Source organism: Haemaphysalis longicornis, unplaced genomic scaffold (assembly GCF_048455015.1).
Source record: "Haemaphysalis longicornis isolate Haplotype H1 unplaced genomic scaffold, Haemaphysalis longicornis Haplotype H1 scaffold_8, whole genome shotgun sequence".
NCBI lineage: Eukaryota > Metazoa > Arthropoda > Arachnida > Ixodida > Ixodidae > Haemaphysalis > Haemaphysalis longicornis.
In genome coordinates, this window is record NW_027526445.1 from 97,644,426 (window position 1) to 97,665,913 (window position 21,488).

Sequence of the window (21,488 nt, forward strand, 5' to 3'; positions counted from 1 at the left end):
CAAGGAAAATAAGACAAAACGATCAGTCATGCAAACTTCACAATGGAGTGCCCAAATAGGTATCTCATTTTTTATAATAGAATGAACGGGGCACTTATGCACTTATCTCCTTCACTTGCTATTACAGCTGCCTCAATATACTTTCGGGTAAGTGCATGACCATGATGGCTGACAAGTCACTCGTCAAACCCTGGCGTGCAAGATACCTTATTCATGCGGTAAGAATTACATAAGGCAGACGAGCCGCTGTCTGAATGGCCGGTTGCGGGTGCATGATACCAAAGGAGAAGCGTTTTGGATGCCAATGTCAGCCGGCATTGTCGCTCATGTGACCAGGCAGGTAGCATACCGAGTGTCTTGTCAGCCGTCATGGTCACGCACTTACCCGGCGAGATTACCTAGGCAGCTGTAATAGCAAGCGAAAGAGATAAGTGCAGAGGTGCACCGTCCATTCTATTTTCAAAAAAGAGGTTTTTTATTTGGGCACCCAATTGAGAATTTTCCCATGACTGGTCGGTTTGTCTTATTTTCCTGGATACTTGTTTCACTGTCTGCCGACAGTGGGATCCATGTGTTTTGTACACGTGGCTGTTTCCTAGCAGTGGCATCTGCCATGACGTTGCGATAGAATGTATATTTATGTGTGTGTTTCCTTTCATTGACATCGTTTGGAAGCCAGCGCTGGTTTGTAGTCTCTCGTCTTTTGCCCCTGGTCTTTTTTTGCACTGTGTAGTTCAAATAAATGTACGTATCCAAGTGCGTAGCCAGGTTATTATCCATCAAAGTTGGGTTGGCATGATTTGTTCTTTTATGCTTATTAGGGAGGTAGCGCAGTGGTTCATAGTTAAGTGACTAAAAAAATTCATGAGCCCTTCTCCTTTGTGAAGATGGCTGAGCAGCGTACGTGTACTGCGTTTTACATAAATACATGCATCTATGGGCGGAACAAGCAGGTTTGTTTGTAATTTCGTGTTCACCACACTTCCTTGTAATTACTTGAACAGAACTTGGAAGGTGTATAGTTTTATTCGAGCTGTGAGACATGGCGCGGTCCGCTTAGCTGCCGTGAAAGCTCATGTATTGACAGCAGAAGCGAATTCCACAACACTTGCAGCTTCATTATAATATATGGAAATATGGAAACTAGATCAAACTAAAGGGAATATAAATCTAATTTCTAAACCTGGGTTTGTAGGTTCTGCGGAATATGACAAAATCAACATCGCTAAACGAGGATAAAGAAAGGAATTTACAAACCCAACTTGCAGAGCGTTAGTTTTGGGGAATTGATTTCTTCGTCTTAGTTAAAGCGCTATTTTTCGCCCGTATAATGTTACAGTCGCCTTAGCGGCTAATGTTCATATCGTTTGCTTCGGGGTAGTTTTAGTTATTAAGATTCGCAGCCATTTTCTGCAACCGTATTTCCTACATAGGTCGTCTATTGATGCAGATAGGGATTTTCGAAAGTTTACAATGGCACTGTGAGCTAACCAATTATTATATGTAGATCAACCTAACAGAATGATTGTAAGGTCATCGTAGAATAAACTTGGGATAATGTAGAATCATCTTAGCGGCCATTTGAGTCTGATGTTTTTATAAGATACCTACATTGAATGGAAAGTAACAGAATATTTCCGAAAAACCGGAGACGGAAAATTTCCGTGTCGATATGATCCGCAGGCGGATGGACATCGACCACCGCAGGAAGGAATCTGTACACGGCTAAACAGAAAACCAAATACGACACCGTAACGGCGGCGTAGGCTATCGAAAGCTTCCACTACGAAACATCATTGAAACATGAAGGTTATGAGTTGCATATCAATAAACGCAGACAAGAGACACCCGGTTCATGGGCGTCCTGTTTGTGTGCTTTTGTTCGTGCTCCTTTGAATTGGTGTTGGCTGAAACAGAAAATAGGTCAACACCAACTAGCCACAACGTCTGCGTCAAAGTAAATGCCATTTACACATAAGGTTTGGTAATTTTATGCTCAAAAAACCGAGATTTCGGAAACGTCGGTGGTAATATATATCTCGTTTGGTATCACCTGGTCACTGCTTTCCCCGAGCTACCTTTTGTTCAACTTCGGTACAAAATCACTTCACACAAAAGGGAGGAAGAGGGGTGGTGGTAAAAATTTCCCAGAGTTCTTTAAAAGGGCCAATAACCAGGTGAAACCCTCGGTGTGAATTTTCTCTCAGCGCAAAAAAACGTTATGCGTTGAAACACACAGTGCAGGAGAAGACCAGCTACACGTCTTTACAGGCGCTAAGGTGCATATGAACGGCTCCTCGGGATTTCTTCGTTTTATGCCTGGTCATCAGAATACGCTTTTCATCAAAGCCAACCTCCTCAGCATTTCTGTGTGGCTCTCAATATAACGCAGATATTTCGTAAAAAGTAGTAGCGCACTTGTAAGCTAAAACGACTCTGTCATTACTTCCAGTTTTAAATTTTATCTGAATAGATTTGTTCACACTGTATTTGTAAATATTTGTGAAATCCAGCCTGCTGTCAATGCGTGGGCTTCTATGGGAGAAGGGGGGTCACAGACAGCAAATCTATCTCGTGATTTATCTGAAGTATGCAGGAACAAATTGTATGACGTTGGACTGCTCAACCAACCAATTAATAGAAGGATGTTTCACAGCATTCCCTTATCACACTTTACGATCAGCTGCTGTTTTATCAACTGCGGTTTTATAACTTGCCGCTGGCACTTCCTAGCCATTACAGTTGCATCCCAAGGCTACTGAGGAACAGTCAGCCGCACGTGTGTCTGATAGGATAAAACTGTAGTCCTATCAAGTTTAATTAGCTCAATATTTCCGAGAAGGGCTAAACGGAGCATACACTTTCTTTTCTTTTTATTTAGTACATTCACACGTGTACATATCGGACGGCTGCCACGCCGCCACCATTTTTTGTTAAGAACACACGCACGGAATGAAGATTAAGGAGACGCCCGCATGGTGTTAGAGCATGCTCCGTATCTCCAGAAAATTTTTGACTGCACTCGCCACAATGAATACCCAAGCTGCTTTCTTGCCGAAATTTTGGAAAATATCACGTGCGATCGGCCCTCCGGAGCCTTCCATCAGACCAAAATATCACCACCACTTATTGCGAAGAAAGTTAGGAACAGTGCAGTGGAGGTAGAAATGTACGGTGGTATTACTTCTTGCCCGACGCAAATGCTATCAGGAAAATCGGGTACCAGTTTCGCTGCTGAGCACGAGGACGCGGGTTCGATTACCGTCCGCTGCGGCTGCTTTTCTGATAGAGGCGAAAAGCAAAAACGCCCGTGTGTACGAGATTTCGGCGCAATTTAAAGATCTACAGGTGGTCGAAATTAATCCGGAGCACTCCACAACGGCGCGCGTGATCCCCAAATTGGGTAACAGTTTTTTTACATAATTGTTATTTTCTACCTACAAATGAAGCCGCACCAATGTCCGCGCCAGTGTTTGCCGTAGCAGTGTTTCCGCGAGTGTCTCCAGTGTTTGCGCCAGTGTTTCCAGTGTTCACATGGAGCAGTACTCTAGGAAAGCTAAACTGGAGATAATCAGACAAGGTGTAATCAGAAACGACGATGAATCCGCCACTGAAATCCTCTCAAAAGTTGGCAGTGCGATAAACGAGCCGATCGATCACGCTAATATTTAGGCTTGAAACCGTGTTCCTAGTAGCAACGCTGATAGGTTTTACATTATTGTCCTATTCAAGTCATGCACAAAACACGACACTGTGCTGACGAAAGCAAAAAAAACTCGGCTAACGAACACTGACCTCAGGATTGAAAACACCCCACCGGAATATGTTAACAAACATCTTTGCCCCGCACAAAAGAAACTGTTCACCATGGCCGTCAAAAGGAAACACGAACACCACTGAAAAAGCTTCTGGATGTTCAATGCAAAGATATTTGCGAAGGAAGTCATGACTCGCCCATTATGTCGATAACGCAGGAAAACGATCTCGGCAAGATCCGTGCGAAGAAGCATACCAGTACACCAAGCGCAGCGCATGCTGAAGCGGTGCAGATCAGCTGCAGGGCCCTGAACAGAACTGCGCTTCTGTCCAAAACCGTTAAGTACACGATTAACTACAACAATATCTGCCTGCCACACGAAGTTGAACTTCAGGATTTGTCATGTGAATCGGTCCTACGCATTATTATACGTTCTGTTAGTAATAAAGAGGATTCCGCTGCTGCATCTTTAGACCTATTTTCATTTCAGTGCACCATAATGGTGTTTTTGGTAACCTGGTACCAAAGCCATTCTAAAATTTTATATTTACCAGGCTATAATACTTTTTACGTAAATCGTGCGAACAAGCGAAGATGTGGAGTGGCTATTTATGTTAGTCATGAAAAAAATGTGAAATACTATCCGAATTCTCACGAGTTACGGATGATTATGAAGTACCTTGTTAGGCCAAAAGCAAATTACAACCATACGACAGGGAGTGTTCTTCACTCTCTAGATTTTTACGAACAGTTTTTAGATTTCGCAAGCACGAGGAATTATAACCTAATTTGTGGGTGGGATTTTAACTTGGATACTTGGACCAAGATCGGTGTGTTCGACAATTCAAAGCTGTAATTTCTTCATTTGGTTTCGTAAACTCAATCAGCACGGCAACAAGATTCACACAATATACTTATTTTGCACTTGACTTGCTTTTCACCACTACAGTAAAAGCTCGTTAATTCGACCTAGAAGGGGAACGTAAAATTGTTCCACTTAAGCGGAGTTCGGATTAGCGGGCGGGCGCTAGAATTAATGGAAATCGCACCAACACAAGGAAGCCACCTCTGGACTTATTAGGTGCTACTACACGTTTTTGGCAGGTGATTTTGTTAATAATGTTTCTTAAATAATAATGGCGCGCTTCAGGGCACTGCACCGGTAGCGTGGCGCCCTCTGTATAAGCGAAAAAAGCTGTTGCAGGAGCGTAGCGCGCCCACCACGCTGTTGTTTTTCTGTTTGTTTGTTTTGCATCTCCAGTAAATTTGGTTTGGTTTGGAACTGCAGCACATTGTAATCCCTCTTGGCCGACTTCTTCTGCGAGGAGCTAGGGAAACCAGGGGTTCCGAGTTCGAACTAACCGTTCTGGACACCGACGCGTTCGAATTATCCGGAGTTTTCCCCCATTCAAATATACAAGGCAGTGCCGGAGCTAAAGCGTGTGCTGAAATTAACCTGAAGTTCGAATTAATTGAGTTCGAATTACCGCGCTTTTACTGTATTTAAGCTGCCGTCTTCAGTGCTGTGACAGTAGCATCGCATTTGAGTGATCACTGTCCTGTCTTTTGTATTTAAAAACATGCTCGATCTGTGCCTTTAATCCTTCAGCGGGTCACTTAAGGCAGGCTAAAACTATTTTAAAAGACGTCATGAACCATGACTGTGCGTCTGTGTTTCCCAAACTAAATATGAATAATGCGTACAATGAGTTTACCCGACCCTTTGTACGCTATTACTCACATTTTTTGTTCACAGCATTGAAGGTATCGAAAACGATACGGAAGCCTTGGGTGACTTAAGAACACATAGATATCATAAAAAGTAAAAATCTTCTCTATACTTATTTTTTGCAAACGCCCTCAGAAGCAAAGCTCAAACAGCTTAAACGTTTCAGAAATCACCTCAGCACAGAGTTGCAGCGTTCTAACAAAAATATTTTCAACATATCTTTGGGCATATTACTCGTCAACCCCCTGATGTTGCCTGGAAGACGATAAACGATGTCCTCGGTCGTAATACTAATAGGTCCGCTGTAGATGTGTTAACTGTTGGCAACCATGAACTTAAAAGCACAGAACTTGCGGACTACAGAAATGATCACTTCGTTAATATAAACGTACCAAATAATTGCCCACCAGATCAGCAGAGTTTCCGGAGTATCATTCTTAAACCAACAGACGAACATGAAATCCACAATATGTTTATGATATTGCGAAATAATAAGTCACTCGATATTGATAACAGTCCAGTTGTACCTGTTAAATATGTCTTCATATTTATGACTTCCCCAATTGCTGACATCTTTAACTTCGCAGTTGAGTCTTGCCTTTCTCCCGAAGGTACGAAAAGGGCCAGAATATCAGTTATATACAAAGGGAGAGAGAGCGAACAATGCTATAAATTACAGAGCAATCTCTGTTCTACCCGTCTTTTCAAAAGGGCTTAAAAAATATATTATCCCGATTAACAAACTTAGATGGTGGAAAAAAAAAAACTTCTGAGTCTCAATTCGGTTTTCAGGCTGGAAGATCCACAGAGATGGCATTATTGACCCTAAAGGAAAACAACATAGCAAGCATTAAGCATAACTTGTATACTGAAGTCTCTATGTTGACTTCAGTAAGGTGTTCGACGTAATTGACCATGCCCTTCTTACTAGAAAGCTTGCACAATACGGTAATCGAGGAAAACATTTGGCCTAGCTTGACTCATGCCTGCAGGGCCGACAGCAATACGTTTTGTAATTTTTCAGGTCCTCCGCGTCACCTTTCTCATGGATTAAGATGACGTTTATTTATTTGTTTGTTCTTCCAAGATTCCGCTACACTCCCGGTCATTACGCATTGCTTATACAGGCTTGCCTGTTTATCTAGTACAATTTCCCCGCAATCCTTCATGAGATCAGCTTTTCTCTGATCTTCACCAGGTGACTTGCCTCCTTGCATTTCTTTCAAACCCTTCATTACTTCTTTATTCGTTACTGGTGGGACGTTTACCTCCTCTGAACAACTTCCCCGTTCCGTATTATCCTAGATGTCGTGGCTACTGCAAATATCTCAATAGAACTCCTCGGCTGCTATAATTATTTTATCTATATATCTTATTACATTGCCTTGCTTGCCTTTAAGTGCATACGTCTGATTTTTTCCCATGCCTAAACGCCTCTTCATTGCTTTCAGGCTGCCTCCATTCTGTACAGCATGATCAATCCTCTTAATATTGTATTCCCGTATGTAAACTACCTTACATGTATTAACTTCGAAAGTTTCGTTAGTTATATCCTGTCACCTGGGGTGGAGACTGTCATGCTTTGCTATTTCCTAATTAGTGAGGCACGTATGAACGTAAAAATATACGAAAGAAGATATATGTTTGTTATTAACTTTTTTTATATTGGCCTAAGACGTCGATAGTAAGATTCTGTTCAAGTCGAAACGAGCGAAACTGTCGGAAAACACCTTTAATCACACGCTTTCATTGGTGGTAACTTTCGAAGTTCAAAATTTTGTTCCTAGGTGCACCTCTTGTTTGCTCTATCCACTGAGCTCGTTAAATATTTCAGTTAAGGTCGTGTATGTACAACGGGAAGAAAATCGTACTGGCGATAGAAAGCAGCTTACACTTTTTTTTTAAATGGCAGCAGGAGCACGTCATTTTTATTCGGGAATAACGTACGGCTACGACGCGTTCCCATTATTTGTCAGCAACCAGTAACGCATTAGTTGCTTTATTCGGTAACGCGTATTCACGGCTACAACGTGTTCCCCTTGGCAGCAACCAGTAACATATGAGTTAATTTGCACGGAAGCTGTTAACTCACAGAGAGAAAACACTGTCCCAACAAAATTTACTACGAGGAAACTAACACGGCGAACTGTCAGAGTTAGCCCTGTGCCTATACTTTTGTACTTAGCTCCTCTTTGGTACCTTTTGTAACATACGCCACTTCAAGGCATACACCAACAGCCTCCCACCCGCCCTTAAAAATGAATTTAGGGACGACGTGACCTCAAACGAACATTCCTCCAGTTAGCAATAGTGATGCATTCGGGACCTTTACGCAAACAGATGAAAGCACTTACTGCTCACTAGGTGGCACAGAAGGGTGAGTTTCATGGGCCAGCACAACAGATATCCAAGAATAGACAGCGCTTCGAAGCAGCGGTCCTCGGCCTTCTTGAAGGCAATGCGACAGCCACGAACGCCCTGAGAAAAAACACCTACGGCAAAAGGGAAGGTTGGTGCGGCGTTTACGGTGACTTTAATAATCTCAAAAGCTAAACAAATTGCCTACAGTACGCAATGCTTTATACACTAGAACGTGGGCAAGCTCAAGAAAGACCAAAAAGTAAACATATTACGCAAACCATTGCGCATTTCTCCCATTTTTTTACCTTCCAATGTAATGGCAGCGATCTCCGTCAGAATTCAGGCACGAGCGTTTGATGGGAATAGGTAAATTTAGAGATTCTAAATGTTTTTTCGTCACAACAGACATTCGTTACCTGTAAACTGGAAATAAATGAACATGTGCTGAAATGGGAGCGTTAAGCAATATTTTAATAGCCTATGAAGTTCTGTGTGTGGATGCGTTTCACATATAGGAAATCGCCCAAATTCGCAATACATCGACGCCTTTGGCAACTGCCTAAGGCGTTGCGCTGCTGAGCACGAGGTCGCGGGTTCGATTCCCGGCCGCGGCGGCCGCTTTTCTGATGGAGGCGAAAAGCAAAAACGCCCGTGTGTACGAGATTTCGGCGCACGTTAAGGATCCCCAGGTGGTCAAAATTAATCCGGAGCCCTCCACTACGGCGCGCCTCATCGCCTGCGTTGCGTCGGCGCGTTAAACCCTACAATCAATCAAATCAATTTGGCAACTGCTATAGATTTGGTGAGAACACTCTTCCTTAAAGAGCGTTCGAGCAAATTTGAGACTGCCATTAACATTTGGTTTTGAGATCTGTGCGGGGACATTCGTCCATTTAGTCAATATATCACCCATACCCACGCACATTTACAAAAAAGTTGCTTTAGGCTGAACAAAGTGTGGAATATTTTCCATGGTGTATTTTTCTATTCGTGTACGTTTGCACTATATCTCTCGGTATTCAAAAGTTTCTCCTGAGTCGCCAAACAGGAGAATCATGAGCTCCCTCAACAACACCGCCGTCGATACCTTTCGACCACCGGTATTTTTCATTTCACCTCCATGTGCCAGCCCAATACAGTTTTCGCACAGCAAAAGGTTGGGAGTTCGTAAACTGACATTAAAGGAGCCATGAAGACAAAATACAAGTTGGGTTTATTAGAAAGACTGCTTAGTCCCGATAACAATGATACCAATATCATCGCAATCTTCGACCAAATAACGGAGATATAAAGAAAACGTGTGAAGCAGTCGCGACCCCCTAGCCAATTTCCCGCAACTTTTCTATGACGTCACGGAACCTTGTTTGTGCGATTGGCGGCCGCATAACTGACCTGTCGCGACGACACATGACTGGACGTCTGTAATGGGGCCTCTAGTTTCATTTGACCGCATCAGTTGAATGCTAACGTGCAGTTAACGCACTGAAAATTACGTTTTATTGTTGGCCCGTATGACGTCATTCTTGCTCATAACACGTCACTGTGGCGCAAAATTTGAAAGTTTTTAAATACTTCTTGCTTTTTTTTCGTCAGAAAACATCTTTCGGGGCTGTAATGGAGCTGAGTGAGATACTGAATCCTAGTTCTCTCAAATTAAACGAAGTTGTATTTTCTCTTCATGGCTCCTTTAAAGAACCAGCACATGAACGTAAGTCACCTTCGCATCGAAGCTCGAGCTTCTTAGCGTAGTCAGCTTCTACCTCCTTGTCACGTTCAAGTTCCTTCTTCAGTTCCTCGTACTTCTCGCGCACGAGCTTGGAACGTAGGTCTTCGTCGGAAACCTTGTCCACGTAGTCCGCGTCAGCTTCGAGGGCCTTTGCCTCGTCATTGTCGGCGCCCACCTGATCAAGTGAAGCACGATGCAGTGTGAATTACAGAACGCGATGATGACAAAAAATGGTTCTGGTTTAACGCTTGTGAGCTGGTTATTACGACCGATGGCTGAAGCGGACGCATAGACATGCCAGCCGGCGCGTCATCTATGCCGATACTGGGGGAACAAGCGCTTGGGAAGAAGCTGTGAAACCCCTCGTGGTCACATCGTACCGCAGCGTCCAGGCTGCGAGCGAGAGTAGTTGCGATGCCTCCCCGCAACGGATCTCGTGGCGTCACGTCACACCTGCCACGCGTCCGCTCCTCAAGACCATTGCGACGCGATGGATGGCCGTTTTGGGTAACGCAAACTGGAGCTGTCGCTGTAAAAATCTATCCCCTTTACAGTTCGAGGAAATAGCGTTTGGTCGATATTGTATGTCACATATAAGTTTCCTTCTGCAGTACTGCGGTACTCGAAAACAATTCACTCTGAGCGTGGTCCGCAGAGATATGTATATTGGTGCCAGATTGGAGAGGGTGCGAAAAAAATTTGCATACTTCATAAATGAACGTAACAAACGTTTTGATGCCCAAGCTGACATGAAGACAGACAATACGATGGCTTTTGTGAGGTATGATAACTGACCAGCCAACACAAAATACCCCAGCTGTTACACCGGCAGCTACAAATATCTACACAAATGATGCCTGCAAGGGCACATGAAAAAAAAACACAACTTTGTTATGTCCGATATAAATAGCATTTCAAAGTCGACCCATTCCACTCCATTCGCGAAAGGCACCCATTAACAAAAAAAAACGCCACTAATCGGAAAAAAAACTAAAACATTGCGCTACTGTGCCGTACTCTTAGCACGAGTGATAACGTATGGGGAAGCACTAAAACATGGTTATTATTCTCTTAACTGCAAACGGAACCTGACGCCTTGTAGCAATCACCCAGTCCCAGTCATGTTTATTGCCTGTGGATTACGTTGCTTCACCGCCAATCGTACAAACTAAATAATGCGACGTTCTTGAGAATACCTGGAAAGGGGCTGGAAAGTCACCACTGCTTGGCCGCCAGGGGGCCAAGACGACCGCCCGCACGTCAAATCAGCTCCGTACCAAAACAGCCTTCAATAAAAAATTCGTCCCCAAATCCTGCCGCCAACCTCTCCATCGAAAGAACTGGACGCCCGGTACTCGCCGTCAACTCCATCAGCTCGGTGAGCCCATTCTTTAAAATTTCAAGAGCGTTTAACTTTCCCTGCTGCTGAGCTCCCGCAAGATGGCGGCCGAGAAAAATACCTACGTCGCCTGCTCACGAAAACTCACAAGCAAGCAGAAGTCTCTCCGGTGTACGTCGTGCGGCAAACGCGCCCATTCGAAATGCATTGCTTGGCCCGACGAGGAGCTACAACTCCTGCGATCCGGTCAGATCGAATTCTTATGTTGTGCGTGTGATGAGCAACGCAAGCCCTCCGATAACATCGTCCCGACCGAAGGGGCTCCCTCGGTTGCCTCGCCCCGCGACGAGGAACCATTCGCTCCCCAGCCGGGCGACCTTGACGGCCACTTCGGGGGGCTACGCGAGCTTCTTCTCAACGCGCTTCAGGGGATTTCTCTCCTCACAGACGAGGTCAACGCTCTGCGTCAGGAGAGCGCCCGTCTGCAGAGGGAGGCCGCCAAGAACTCCAGCCTGCAGGCCGCGGCGATCTCTTCTCTCCAAGACGAGGTGCGTGCGCTGCGCTCCGAGCTGGGGAGGAGAAAGCAACAATACCCCCCTCTCGCACCGGCTACGGGAAACAAAGCGACGGAAGCTGCTTTGACCAGGGCCCCCCTCTCCGTGGATACTCGCAAAAACCTCTGCGCGCCCGAGAATGCCTCGTCGCCTGTTTCCCTGCTGCCGGCCACAACAAACTGGGCCTCCCCCGCTAAAGAGCGCCCGGGTGACACGCGCCGACCTGTGCGTGAAGTGGCCGTCGGAGCGAATACCAGCTCAGCAATCACCAGTGTCCCCCGTCGACCCGCCAGGAAAGCCTTATTTGTGTCGCGCCTGCACCCTGACATCACTGTGCCCGACGTTCTCGGGCTTTTCAACTCTGTTGTGACCGACGAAAGCGCTGTGTGCACGCGTCTAAAGAGCAAGTATCCCAGCTACGCATCCTTCCACATCAGCACCAGTGCCGATTCTTATGCTGCACTCAACGATGCTGCAGTTTGGCCTAACGGATGCTTGTTCCGCCCTTTTGGAGGGTTTCTGAAAGAGGACCGTGTGCTTAGCTCTAACAACATCAATTCAGTATGAGCTTCACACTCTACTACCAGAATGTTCGAGGGCTCCGCACAAAATCTAAGCCCTTCTTTGATAACGTCGTCTTGAATAATTATGATGCCTACTGTATCACAGAGACTTGGCTACCTCACCACATTGTGTCTACCGACTACTTTACAGAAGAATACACCGTTTTTCGCAACGACCGAAATTATGCTGCGACAGGGCAAAAGTATGGCGGTGGAGTCCTCATCGCCTTGAAGAAACATTTCCGTGCGGTCAGACGGTCAGATCTTGAGCTCTACAGCGAATGCCTATGGATCGAGGTGAAAGTTAAAGGTGCGAAAAATGTTCTTATTGGAGTGTACTATTTACATCCCGCTCTTGAAAATTCTTTGTTTGCTTCAGCCCTACAAGGTTTAACAGAGGTACTTAAACCTGAAAGCTATAACATTCTTCTGTTTGGCGACTTTAATTGCCCAGGCTCTTGGTGGGACCCCGCACAAAATACCAGCGGAGAGTCCAAAGCAGCTCATTTGTTTAATTTCTTTTCTTTCAATAACATCCAGCCTGCCGTCTTGCACCCAAACCCTGCTGGAAACGTACTAGACACTGTTTTCACAAACCTTAACTCTGTCGTTGTCGATCAGTTCCCCGAACCTATTGTGGCCGTTGACGCGTGGCACCCTCCTTTCGGAGCCTCAGCCCACATATGCATGGCGCACGACAACAGCGTTTCAACTCCCAGACACGACTTTGCTCGCGGAGATTACACATCTCTCTACCACTCGCTCGACAACGCAGACTGGACCTCTGTATACAACGCGCCCTGTGTAGACGTGGCCGTCCAGGAGCTAACCCAAACTGTTCATTACTTCACGGACCAACATATCCCAAAGCGGCGAATTCGCTCCTCTAAATTTCCATTCTGGTTTAGCCATGAGCTCCGAGGCGCGCTTCGAAGAAAACGTCAATTTCACCGCTTGTTTAAGGCCCACAATGACCCGTCTGCTCTCGCTAGCTTCAGAGAATGGCGCTCCTCAGTGAAAAAGCTCCTTGCCCGGGATAAAAAGATGTTTACGGACTACTCTGAAACATCTCTTACCCACTCCCCTCGGGAGTTTTGACGGTACGTCAAATTCCGCACACGTCATGCACGCGAAAGCATAACCCTTCAGGATGGTGACAAGATTGTGTCCGACCCTGAAGGCGTGTGTGAACTTTTCGCACGTCATTTTTCTTCGACATACTCGACCTCTCACGACAGCGGCAGCGAACTGGATTTCGATTCTCACGGTCCTGTATTGCCAATCCCCAACGTAACCGAAAACGATGTTGTGTCCGCCATCCGCAAACTCCCATCGAAAAAGTCGGCAGGTTGTGACAGCATCACTTGCTTCATCGTGAAGGGCTGTTGCGCTGTTTTTGCCCCTTTTCTCTGTCACATCATACGTATGTCACTGGTTGAGCAACATTTTCCAACTGACTGGAAAATTGGTTCCATCTTCCCTTTGCACAAATCCGGAAGCGCCACAATCCCAGCAAACTATAGGCCAATCTCTCTTCTGTCCTCATTTTCCAAAGTCTTCGAAAAGGTCTTGCATCGATACCTTTTATCAGCTATGCATCCACTAATTCATTTCAACCAACACGGCTTCATGCCCGGAAGGTCGGTAGATTCAAATCTTGCCTGTTTTCTAAACGACATCGGCCCTCCAGTGCTGTCTCGCCAACAGGTAGATACAGTATATTTTGACTGTAGCAAGGCCTTCGACATTGTTAATCACGATCTACTACTTCGCAAATTGTCCGCATACGGTCTTTCCCTTGAGTTATGCCAGTGGTTCGGCAGCTACTTAAAAGGCAGGTCCAATTGTGTTAGTTACGAAGGCGCTACTTCCCGGCCCTTCCCGATGACCTCAGGGGTACCTCAAGGCTCGACACTGGGCCCTCTCCTTTTTAATATTTTTGTTAATGACATACACCCCGCTTTTAAGCACTGTTCGCTCTCCCAGTATGCCGACGATATGAAGCTCTTTCGCACTATTTCTCCACCTTACGATCGTGTACTGCTGCAAAATGATATCAACGCAGTTTCTGCATGGTGTGACTGCAACTATCTAAAACTTAACCTCTCGAAAACCATCGTAATTTCATATACTCGCAAGTCTTCCCCGCTCACTTTTACGTACTTGCTGCTTGGTGAACCTGTAAAACGCGCTACCGTAGTGAGCGATTTGGGCGTAATGATGGATGCGAAACTGCTCTTTAACGCGCATGTGAACTATCTGACCAACTCCTGTCTCCGTACGCTTGGCGTAATTTCCCGCGCAACCAGGGATTTCACTGACCGTTCATGCTTTGTTTCACTGTATCGCGCTCTCATTTTTCCCAAGCTCGACTTTGCTAGTGCAATTCTGAATTGTTTAAGCCCTTCGCCCTCCCTTCGACTAGAAAGGATTCAGGAGCGCTTTACTAGAACCGTGTTTTCTTGCCACTCACCTATGAGCCGATATGAGCACGGTAAGCTTCTGAAGATCTTGAATTTAGATGAGCTATCAGCGAGGCGCTCCAGGCGCGACCTGGCTTTTCTGTTTAATTGTATTCACTCGAAGTTCGACTGCCCTTGCCTCGTAAGCTCTGTCCATCTGCGATTGCCAAGCAGACCACTACGGCCGCATGGATGCTTTGATGTAGACAGATCAATGAGTTTTGCACCAGCCAGCCGGTGCCAGCTCACCTATAACAGTCTGTTTCCATCTCCTATAGACGTTTTTTGCAGCGATTTGGTACAGTTTAAGCGCTCTCTGAAATGTATGATATTTTGAATACGCATGCTGTGGAGAGGTCGCTCCTGCACTTCTCTCCCTGCTCTCGTGTTTCCTCACATACAGCACTACCTTGCCTATCTTCGTACGTGTTCGTACGTTCCTTGCCATGTTCGTACGTTCTCCTGTGCATACTCCAGACACATCCTCCGAGCCTTTACCGTTCAAAAATGTTTGCGTCTCCTTTCGACAACACTACACTTTTGTATATATCTATCTGCACTTCCACATTTACCAATTTCTGATTTATACGCTGCCCATATTTGTACTGTTTGTATTCCTTGTATCCATGTATTCCTTTGTATTCCTTGTATCCATGTATGTTGCCTGTTCGTATTCTTTGTACCTATGTATGCGGTGCATCACCCGAGAAGGCCCTGTGCTGTTGGTGAGCACTTCAAATAAATAAATAAATATGTTTTCGTTTTTATACCGTTAACTTGTTTGAAGTTCGCCATTGAATAGGCGTATTTGTAATCTAAAGAAAGCACGTTTTCAATTAATCAAGCGCCGTCCACTCCGCCGATGTGAATTCAGTTTGCGAACTTCAACCATGAATACAGTAGACCGCATAAATACGGGAAATCGAGACTACGCAAATTCATGCTCCCTACTGTTTCCGAGGGCCGGAATCCCGTGCCTAAAAATGTCGTTAAGATACCACGACAGTTCTTAAGACGACACGGCAATGTTTATAACATAATTACATTAAATAACAAATCCAAAAGTAACATTTCATTCGGACCATAAAATAAAATATCAAATGAAATGTATCCAAGGGGGAGCTTTATGTTATATTAGGGGTTATCACAGCTTCAGTGACCGATGATCGCGGGCAATGATGTTAAGAACAAAGCTGCATGCCGTTCCGTAATCGCAAGGCTAAGCTTCATAGAACCTAGCAAAGCCAGCAAACATTTTCCCGTTCGACCGCCAAATACCGTGGGCACTTTCAAAGGGTAGATTGTACTTCCGGGGAGCGCGTGACTTCACCCACTTTTCCATCATTGGAGAAAGCACCACCAAAAGCACTAGTCTGTATATGCGCGCTCCTTCTAACCATCTGCTGGGAGCGCGCTCTCCAATTGGTCGACTCCTTTCCTCCTTCTCTTGGCGCCGCCCACATGTACTTGGCGCCCGCTGCCCCTCTTGCCACTACGCTGTAGGTGTGCTTGTCGCTTGCTGGCTCCGCTGCGTCCGCATTACTATGCCTCGTCCCATGAATGCCTGAGACACGACCAGCGCCGCTGTTAAAAGCGGCTGCACAAGAGAGTAGTTTGATTGATTGATTGTAGGGTTTAACGTGCCGACCCAACGCAGGCGATTAGGCGCGCCATGGTGGAGGGCTCCGGATTAGTTTTCACCACCCGGAGATCTTTAATGTGCGCCGAAATCTCGTACACACGGGCATTTTTGCTTTTCGCCTCCACGAGAAAAGCGGCCATCGCGACCGGGAATCGAACCCGCGACCCCGTGCTCAGCCGCACAACGCCTTAGCCACTGAGCCACCGCGGCGGGTCCCAAGAGAGTAGCTAGTTCTTCAACGATAGCCTCAGCGTTTAAACCAATCCCTTGGCGGCACATTGCCTGATCGTCTCTACCCCATAAAAGATGTATAATTGGCTACGAAAACGCGTGAGAAGTGGGAATATTGGTGCTGGTCCAAAATAAGGTACCTCACAAATCCACCAACCAGGTGACCCACACCCACCCCATCTCACTACCACGCTATGCAAGCTGCAAACCGAACAATTGCTGGAAGAGGTTTCGTCCTCTCGGTTCCTGTCACCTCTAATAACCCAGTGTATATTTTTTCAACCTCAATAATAACACTTTCAAACATGGCGGATGCTCCCAGAAATGCCTATTTTGCAGCGAATACAGCAGGTTTCTCAAGAACGGCGAGGCTGACACGGACATTTGTATGTGGCGATGGACCTCCATAGTGCCTTTGACCTGAGTCAGCATGCCCGCTCTTTTCAACTTAATGTGGATACAGCTAGCCGCTCGTGCATTCAAAACATTATCAACATTATCAGAGTGATCCCCCAAAACACAATTTATGAAACGTCGAGGTCAAACACTGAAACAGAATCTTAAGTATATTAATCGGCAGATTTTGGGCCTTTATGATGCCATTATCGTCCCCGCAGCCTCCAATATTCCAATTTCCTGTATATGGAACGCCCTAAGATGCACCCAAAATTTTGTATTGGCCGTTGCACAAGAGAAATCTTCAATTAGCCCAAGCCCTCACTATACCATACAACCGTCGATTCTACGACGGCAGAACAAGTTGTCGTTACACTGTCGCATCGCTACTGGATCCTAGCTGCATACATGGTTCTTGATAGCTCATGTATTTACAGTAAGCATGGCTAACGGTTGCTTTTACAGGACTACCACTAGAGAACGTAACACTCGATGCAAACACGCTCATCCACCATTCGACGCTTGACTCCGGAAGCTGTCACACAAACGCGAGTCTGTCGTAAATGTGCACGATGTGGACGCCAACGCTGATGCCCTGAAACTGATCCCCTGAAACTGAAACTGATGCCCTGAACCTGAGAACCTGATGCGCTGATGCCCTGAAACTGAAACAGTCTGAGCGTTTCTCGAAGCAGCCTGGAACTCTGAAGCGTACTGCGGAGAAATGAAGGTCCCTCTAGCAGAAACCGAAGCAATAAATATGAAAATCGTCTACCGAAATTCCCTGAAAGCGTCCGATTTCCGCAGACACATCAAAGACGACGAAGTTTATACGTTGGATTCCGGAGGACCCAATTCTGACTCATAAAGCGCAGTGACAATCACGCATTAGGTCAGCCTTCGCGACCTCTGGAAGCCGCCTGCTATAGTTATGCGGGTAATTGCGCCACAGAGAAGCTGCACCGATTTTTCACAGCACCACTACCATTAAAACGAGAGGGATAGCTTATTATTCGATCATTCGGCCCCCGCACATGCTAGACCAAGGCTCTAGCAGCACTACTCAAACGAGGGGCGAGCAAATGCACTACTAATGTTTGTCATCAGCAGTCCTCTTGGCTTATATCGATGCCTTGCTGTGCCGAGACAATGAACACAGCAACCAGGGGATCTTTATTTATACATGCAGAAAGAACACTGTTCAGCACTTTTTTCCTTCAGCAAGAACTAATTCATACACATATCAAGCTGCGCACCACCTGGCTTTACACCCGCAATGCACTAAGTAAGCCACACGTCACCTGTGACTCAAAGAAAAAAACGTGCACCGCGTAGAACTGCGAGGAGGTCATAGGCTAGCTGCGAAAGTCAGCAGCGCCCGCTAATTCTATCCCCGCATCAGACATGAGGGCGATACACTTAACACCGAATAGGGCATCAATAACAGTGCAGCCAACGTGCTGGGGCGCGCGGGCACCTCATTTTGAAAACCAGCTGGCCTACGTGATAGTGAGTGTCGCTCAAGTGCCATCTACTTAACCTATGTGGTTCCCCACTTACAGCTAGGAACCCATCAGACCGCATAAATACGGGAAATCACGACTACAGAAATTGATGCTCTACATCGTATCCCAGGGCCGGCACCCCGTGCATAAAAATATCGCCCTAATGCTCAAGTTTTTTTTTTTTTTGCTTTTGGTGAGAATTCAGATGTCCTAACTGGTAAGCTTCCTCTGCACACAAAAAGCTTGTATTTAAAGGGTCCTCGAATGCGTTTTGAGCGCACTACATCAACAAGCGGAACCGTTAGGTTGGGTGGTCAACGTCGCCTCTTGCAAGTATAACTTTTTTACCTGGAGCAGAAAGGCCACACTTTCGTAACGAAGTCTGTTGCCGCGTTGCGACCTCTTCCTGCGTGTTTTGGGCTCCGCCATTCTGACCCGTCTACGTCATCGATTCTCCCATGTCCGCTTTTGTTCGCCGTTCCGGCGAAGAGAAGCGTCGACGGGTCACGGCGGCACCTTTGGTTAAATATCGTTTCATGCAGCATCCTTAACGCTAACGTGTTCGTTCATACCAGGCTTCCCGCTAAGGCGCGTTGGCTATGCCGACACGACCACGACACGACGGCGACGCCGACTTCCGCGCCGTGGCACACGACACAGATCTGCTGCTGGAGATCAACTATGGTAGGGGTTTCATGGAACCTTACTGCGCAACTGCTATTAAAAAATGACTAGTTAACCAGCCAGGAGTTCTTATAATCAGGTAGAAAACATAGCTGCGATGCAAAGGGATGGGTCTTAATTTAGTACACAGGTCATATCTGCGCCATCTGGCCTTATGTCATTGTGCAATGGACTAAAGTGTCGCGCCCACTCAAAGTGGCGGGTTCAGATCCCTGCAGGGTGTTACTTTTTTTGTCTGCGTGGTCTTTTTTTAAGTGGCATGGGTTGCGAATCATATTCGCGAATACAAAACAAAACTTTTAGGTTGAACTGTCGAAATACAATACCAAACGAATGCATCTTTCAAGTAATTAGCCCGGTTTGTTCAGTTTTAAACTTCTGGTTTGTATATATAAAAAAGGCAGTTGTACTTGAAGAGGGTGAAATACTGATGCGAATATTTTGCAAAATTTGTGTGGGATTATATACAGTAAACAGAGTTTACTTCCATCATATTAAAGAAGACAGGAGGTAGGCTTGTGGGGGGGGGGGGGGGGGGGGGGAGAAGTGCGCTGGAGGGGAGAATATAGGGCTAAAGCCGGCAACCAAACCCTCTACATATTGCAATTGGCCGCACTACACACGTTAAAAAAGAGCGAACACCATTTATAGGGACAAATGGTGTCCAGGGGCCCTATTCTCGACTGCACAAATTGCCGGCATTTCGCCCATGTTTTTTTGCGTAAGCACGACGTAAGCAATCAGTGACGTGCTGCACCTATAGCTATGACGACATGCAGTGTAATTTGACGAGTCACTCATAAAGATCGCTACCAAGGTATCAAATATTGTGCAAAAAAGATATAAAAACACTTAGCATGTACTATAAAAATTAAGGTGGTAGCTGAGGCTGACAAGAAAAACACATTTCTGGAGGTCAAATTTGGCGCCAACACCACAAGACGATCGAGTAACGTTGATCCAAAAGCGAGCGAAAGGCGGATGTCGAGCTAAAGAACATCACACAATTTTTTACCGTAGCTATTTATTTCTTTCAATCGCTTTTATTAACATAGCTGGGCTCTCTGCTTCAATGCAAGCTTTGTTGCGTTATCACCTTCCCTGCCGCCACCGCCGCCATGCCATCGTCTGCTGCTATGTTACAAGTTTATGGCGTGATCACAGAAAAAGACGGCCGCGACCATCGCTTCTATGAAACATAAGAGCAGCGAAGCGCTACGCCTGATAACCGCGGAGCGCACCGATGTCGCTGATTCACTCATTCGTCAAGCTCGACTGCAATCAGCACTGTAATGAACCAAATAGTCACTTTTCTTTGTTATTTTTACCTTGCGTTCGATCATGTGACCCAACAGCTTACTAGGACAAGTATGGACAAATGCCACGCATTGGGTTCTCTTTGTCATGGAGAAGCTTGTACTGCCCTCTTATGTTGCGGTTACGCCAAACAAATAATTTTTATTTCATTGCCAAACATAAAAGCAAAATACTGCATGTTATTTGTATGTTCCATGATCGCTGACTTGGAAGCAGTTAAAACTATAATTTGTTTCGGTAGGAAACACGCTTTAAACAGAGCGCATGCGAAACTGCGCCTGCTGCAAATTGCCGCACATTTCGCGGCGCCGTAAGCCGGGCCAATATTGTGCCCTATTTTGCTTGTATTTTGCGACAAAAACAGCCGCCATTTTCAAGCTGTTACGTAGCATTACGTCACTTTTACGCAGGCTGAAGTTGCCAATGCATGACGTAATCGTTCCCGCCAACTGTTTAAATTACGTCACGCCTTCTCAGCCAATCACAGAGGGGGTGTGTATTACAAGCAGTATTGTTGTTGAATAGCAAAGACAGGATTACGTTGTCATGTCCGCTGCATTTAGTCTGGTTTTTCATTGCCGGCCAAGAATTATGCGCCTTTAGTAACGAGAAATAAGGCAAACTTTAGAACTGGTGTCCGTAGACGACATGAAACGTCAAAATGACGACAGCACACACAACCGCTTTGTCAACCGGAAGCACGTGACCAAAATTGAAAGCCAATAAGAAAAGACTTCCGGAAAATTGCCTGAATTGCCGGCAATTTGTGCAGTCGAGAATAGGGCCCCAGACCATCAGGAAAAAAGCGAGGGTGGAATAATTGTTTTGTGCTATCATATGCAAACGCGAACAAAGGGGCAGAGGCACACGGTGCCTAAACTTCTTTTACCCTTTCTATGCCGCTCGCAATATCGGTTACGGTGTACTTGTCTAGTAGTTGATAAATGCAGGATTGCGTAGAAGTTTCTTGTAAAGTAAGCAAATAGGGCGAAATGGAACGTACGACACACTGTAAAAAAGTCCGTGCGTCGCACTGTGCATCATTCCGGGGCTTTTTTTTTTTTTGTTGCTATTGTATTGACGGAATAGAATAGTGCTACTGCCTTTGTACGCTCGTGCATGTCATCAACGTAACACGACCAAGCTCGACATCGGCGCGAACGTGCGGCCAAATAACCAATGTATAAACCAATGTTTGTTCGGAACCCATGTACGTGCTCAT

The 21,488-nt window shown here is 45.8% G+C and overlaps 1 protein-coding gene across 1 annotated transcript in view; it reads right to left on the reverse strand.

Moving 5' to 3' along the window:
- The window catches only part of Snky (ubiquitin protein ligase sneaky), a 68,173-nt gene that overhangs the window by 41,184 nt on the left and 5,501 nt on the right, over positions 1–21,488 (reverse strand). Inside the window, exons 3-4 of the mRNA XM_077681738.1 lie at positions 9,565–9,748; positions 7,841–7,978 (exon numbers count right to left, since the gene is read on the reverse strand). Coding sequence (XP_077537864.1) covers positions 7,841–7,978; positions 9,565–9,748 — 322 coding nt within the window. The remainder of the gene's footprint in view (positions 1–7,840; positions 7,979–9,564; positions 9,749–21,488) is intronic.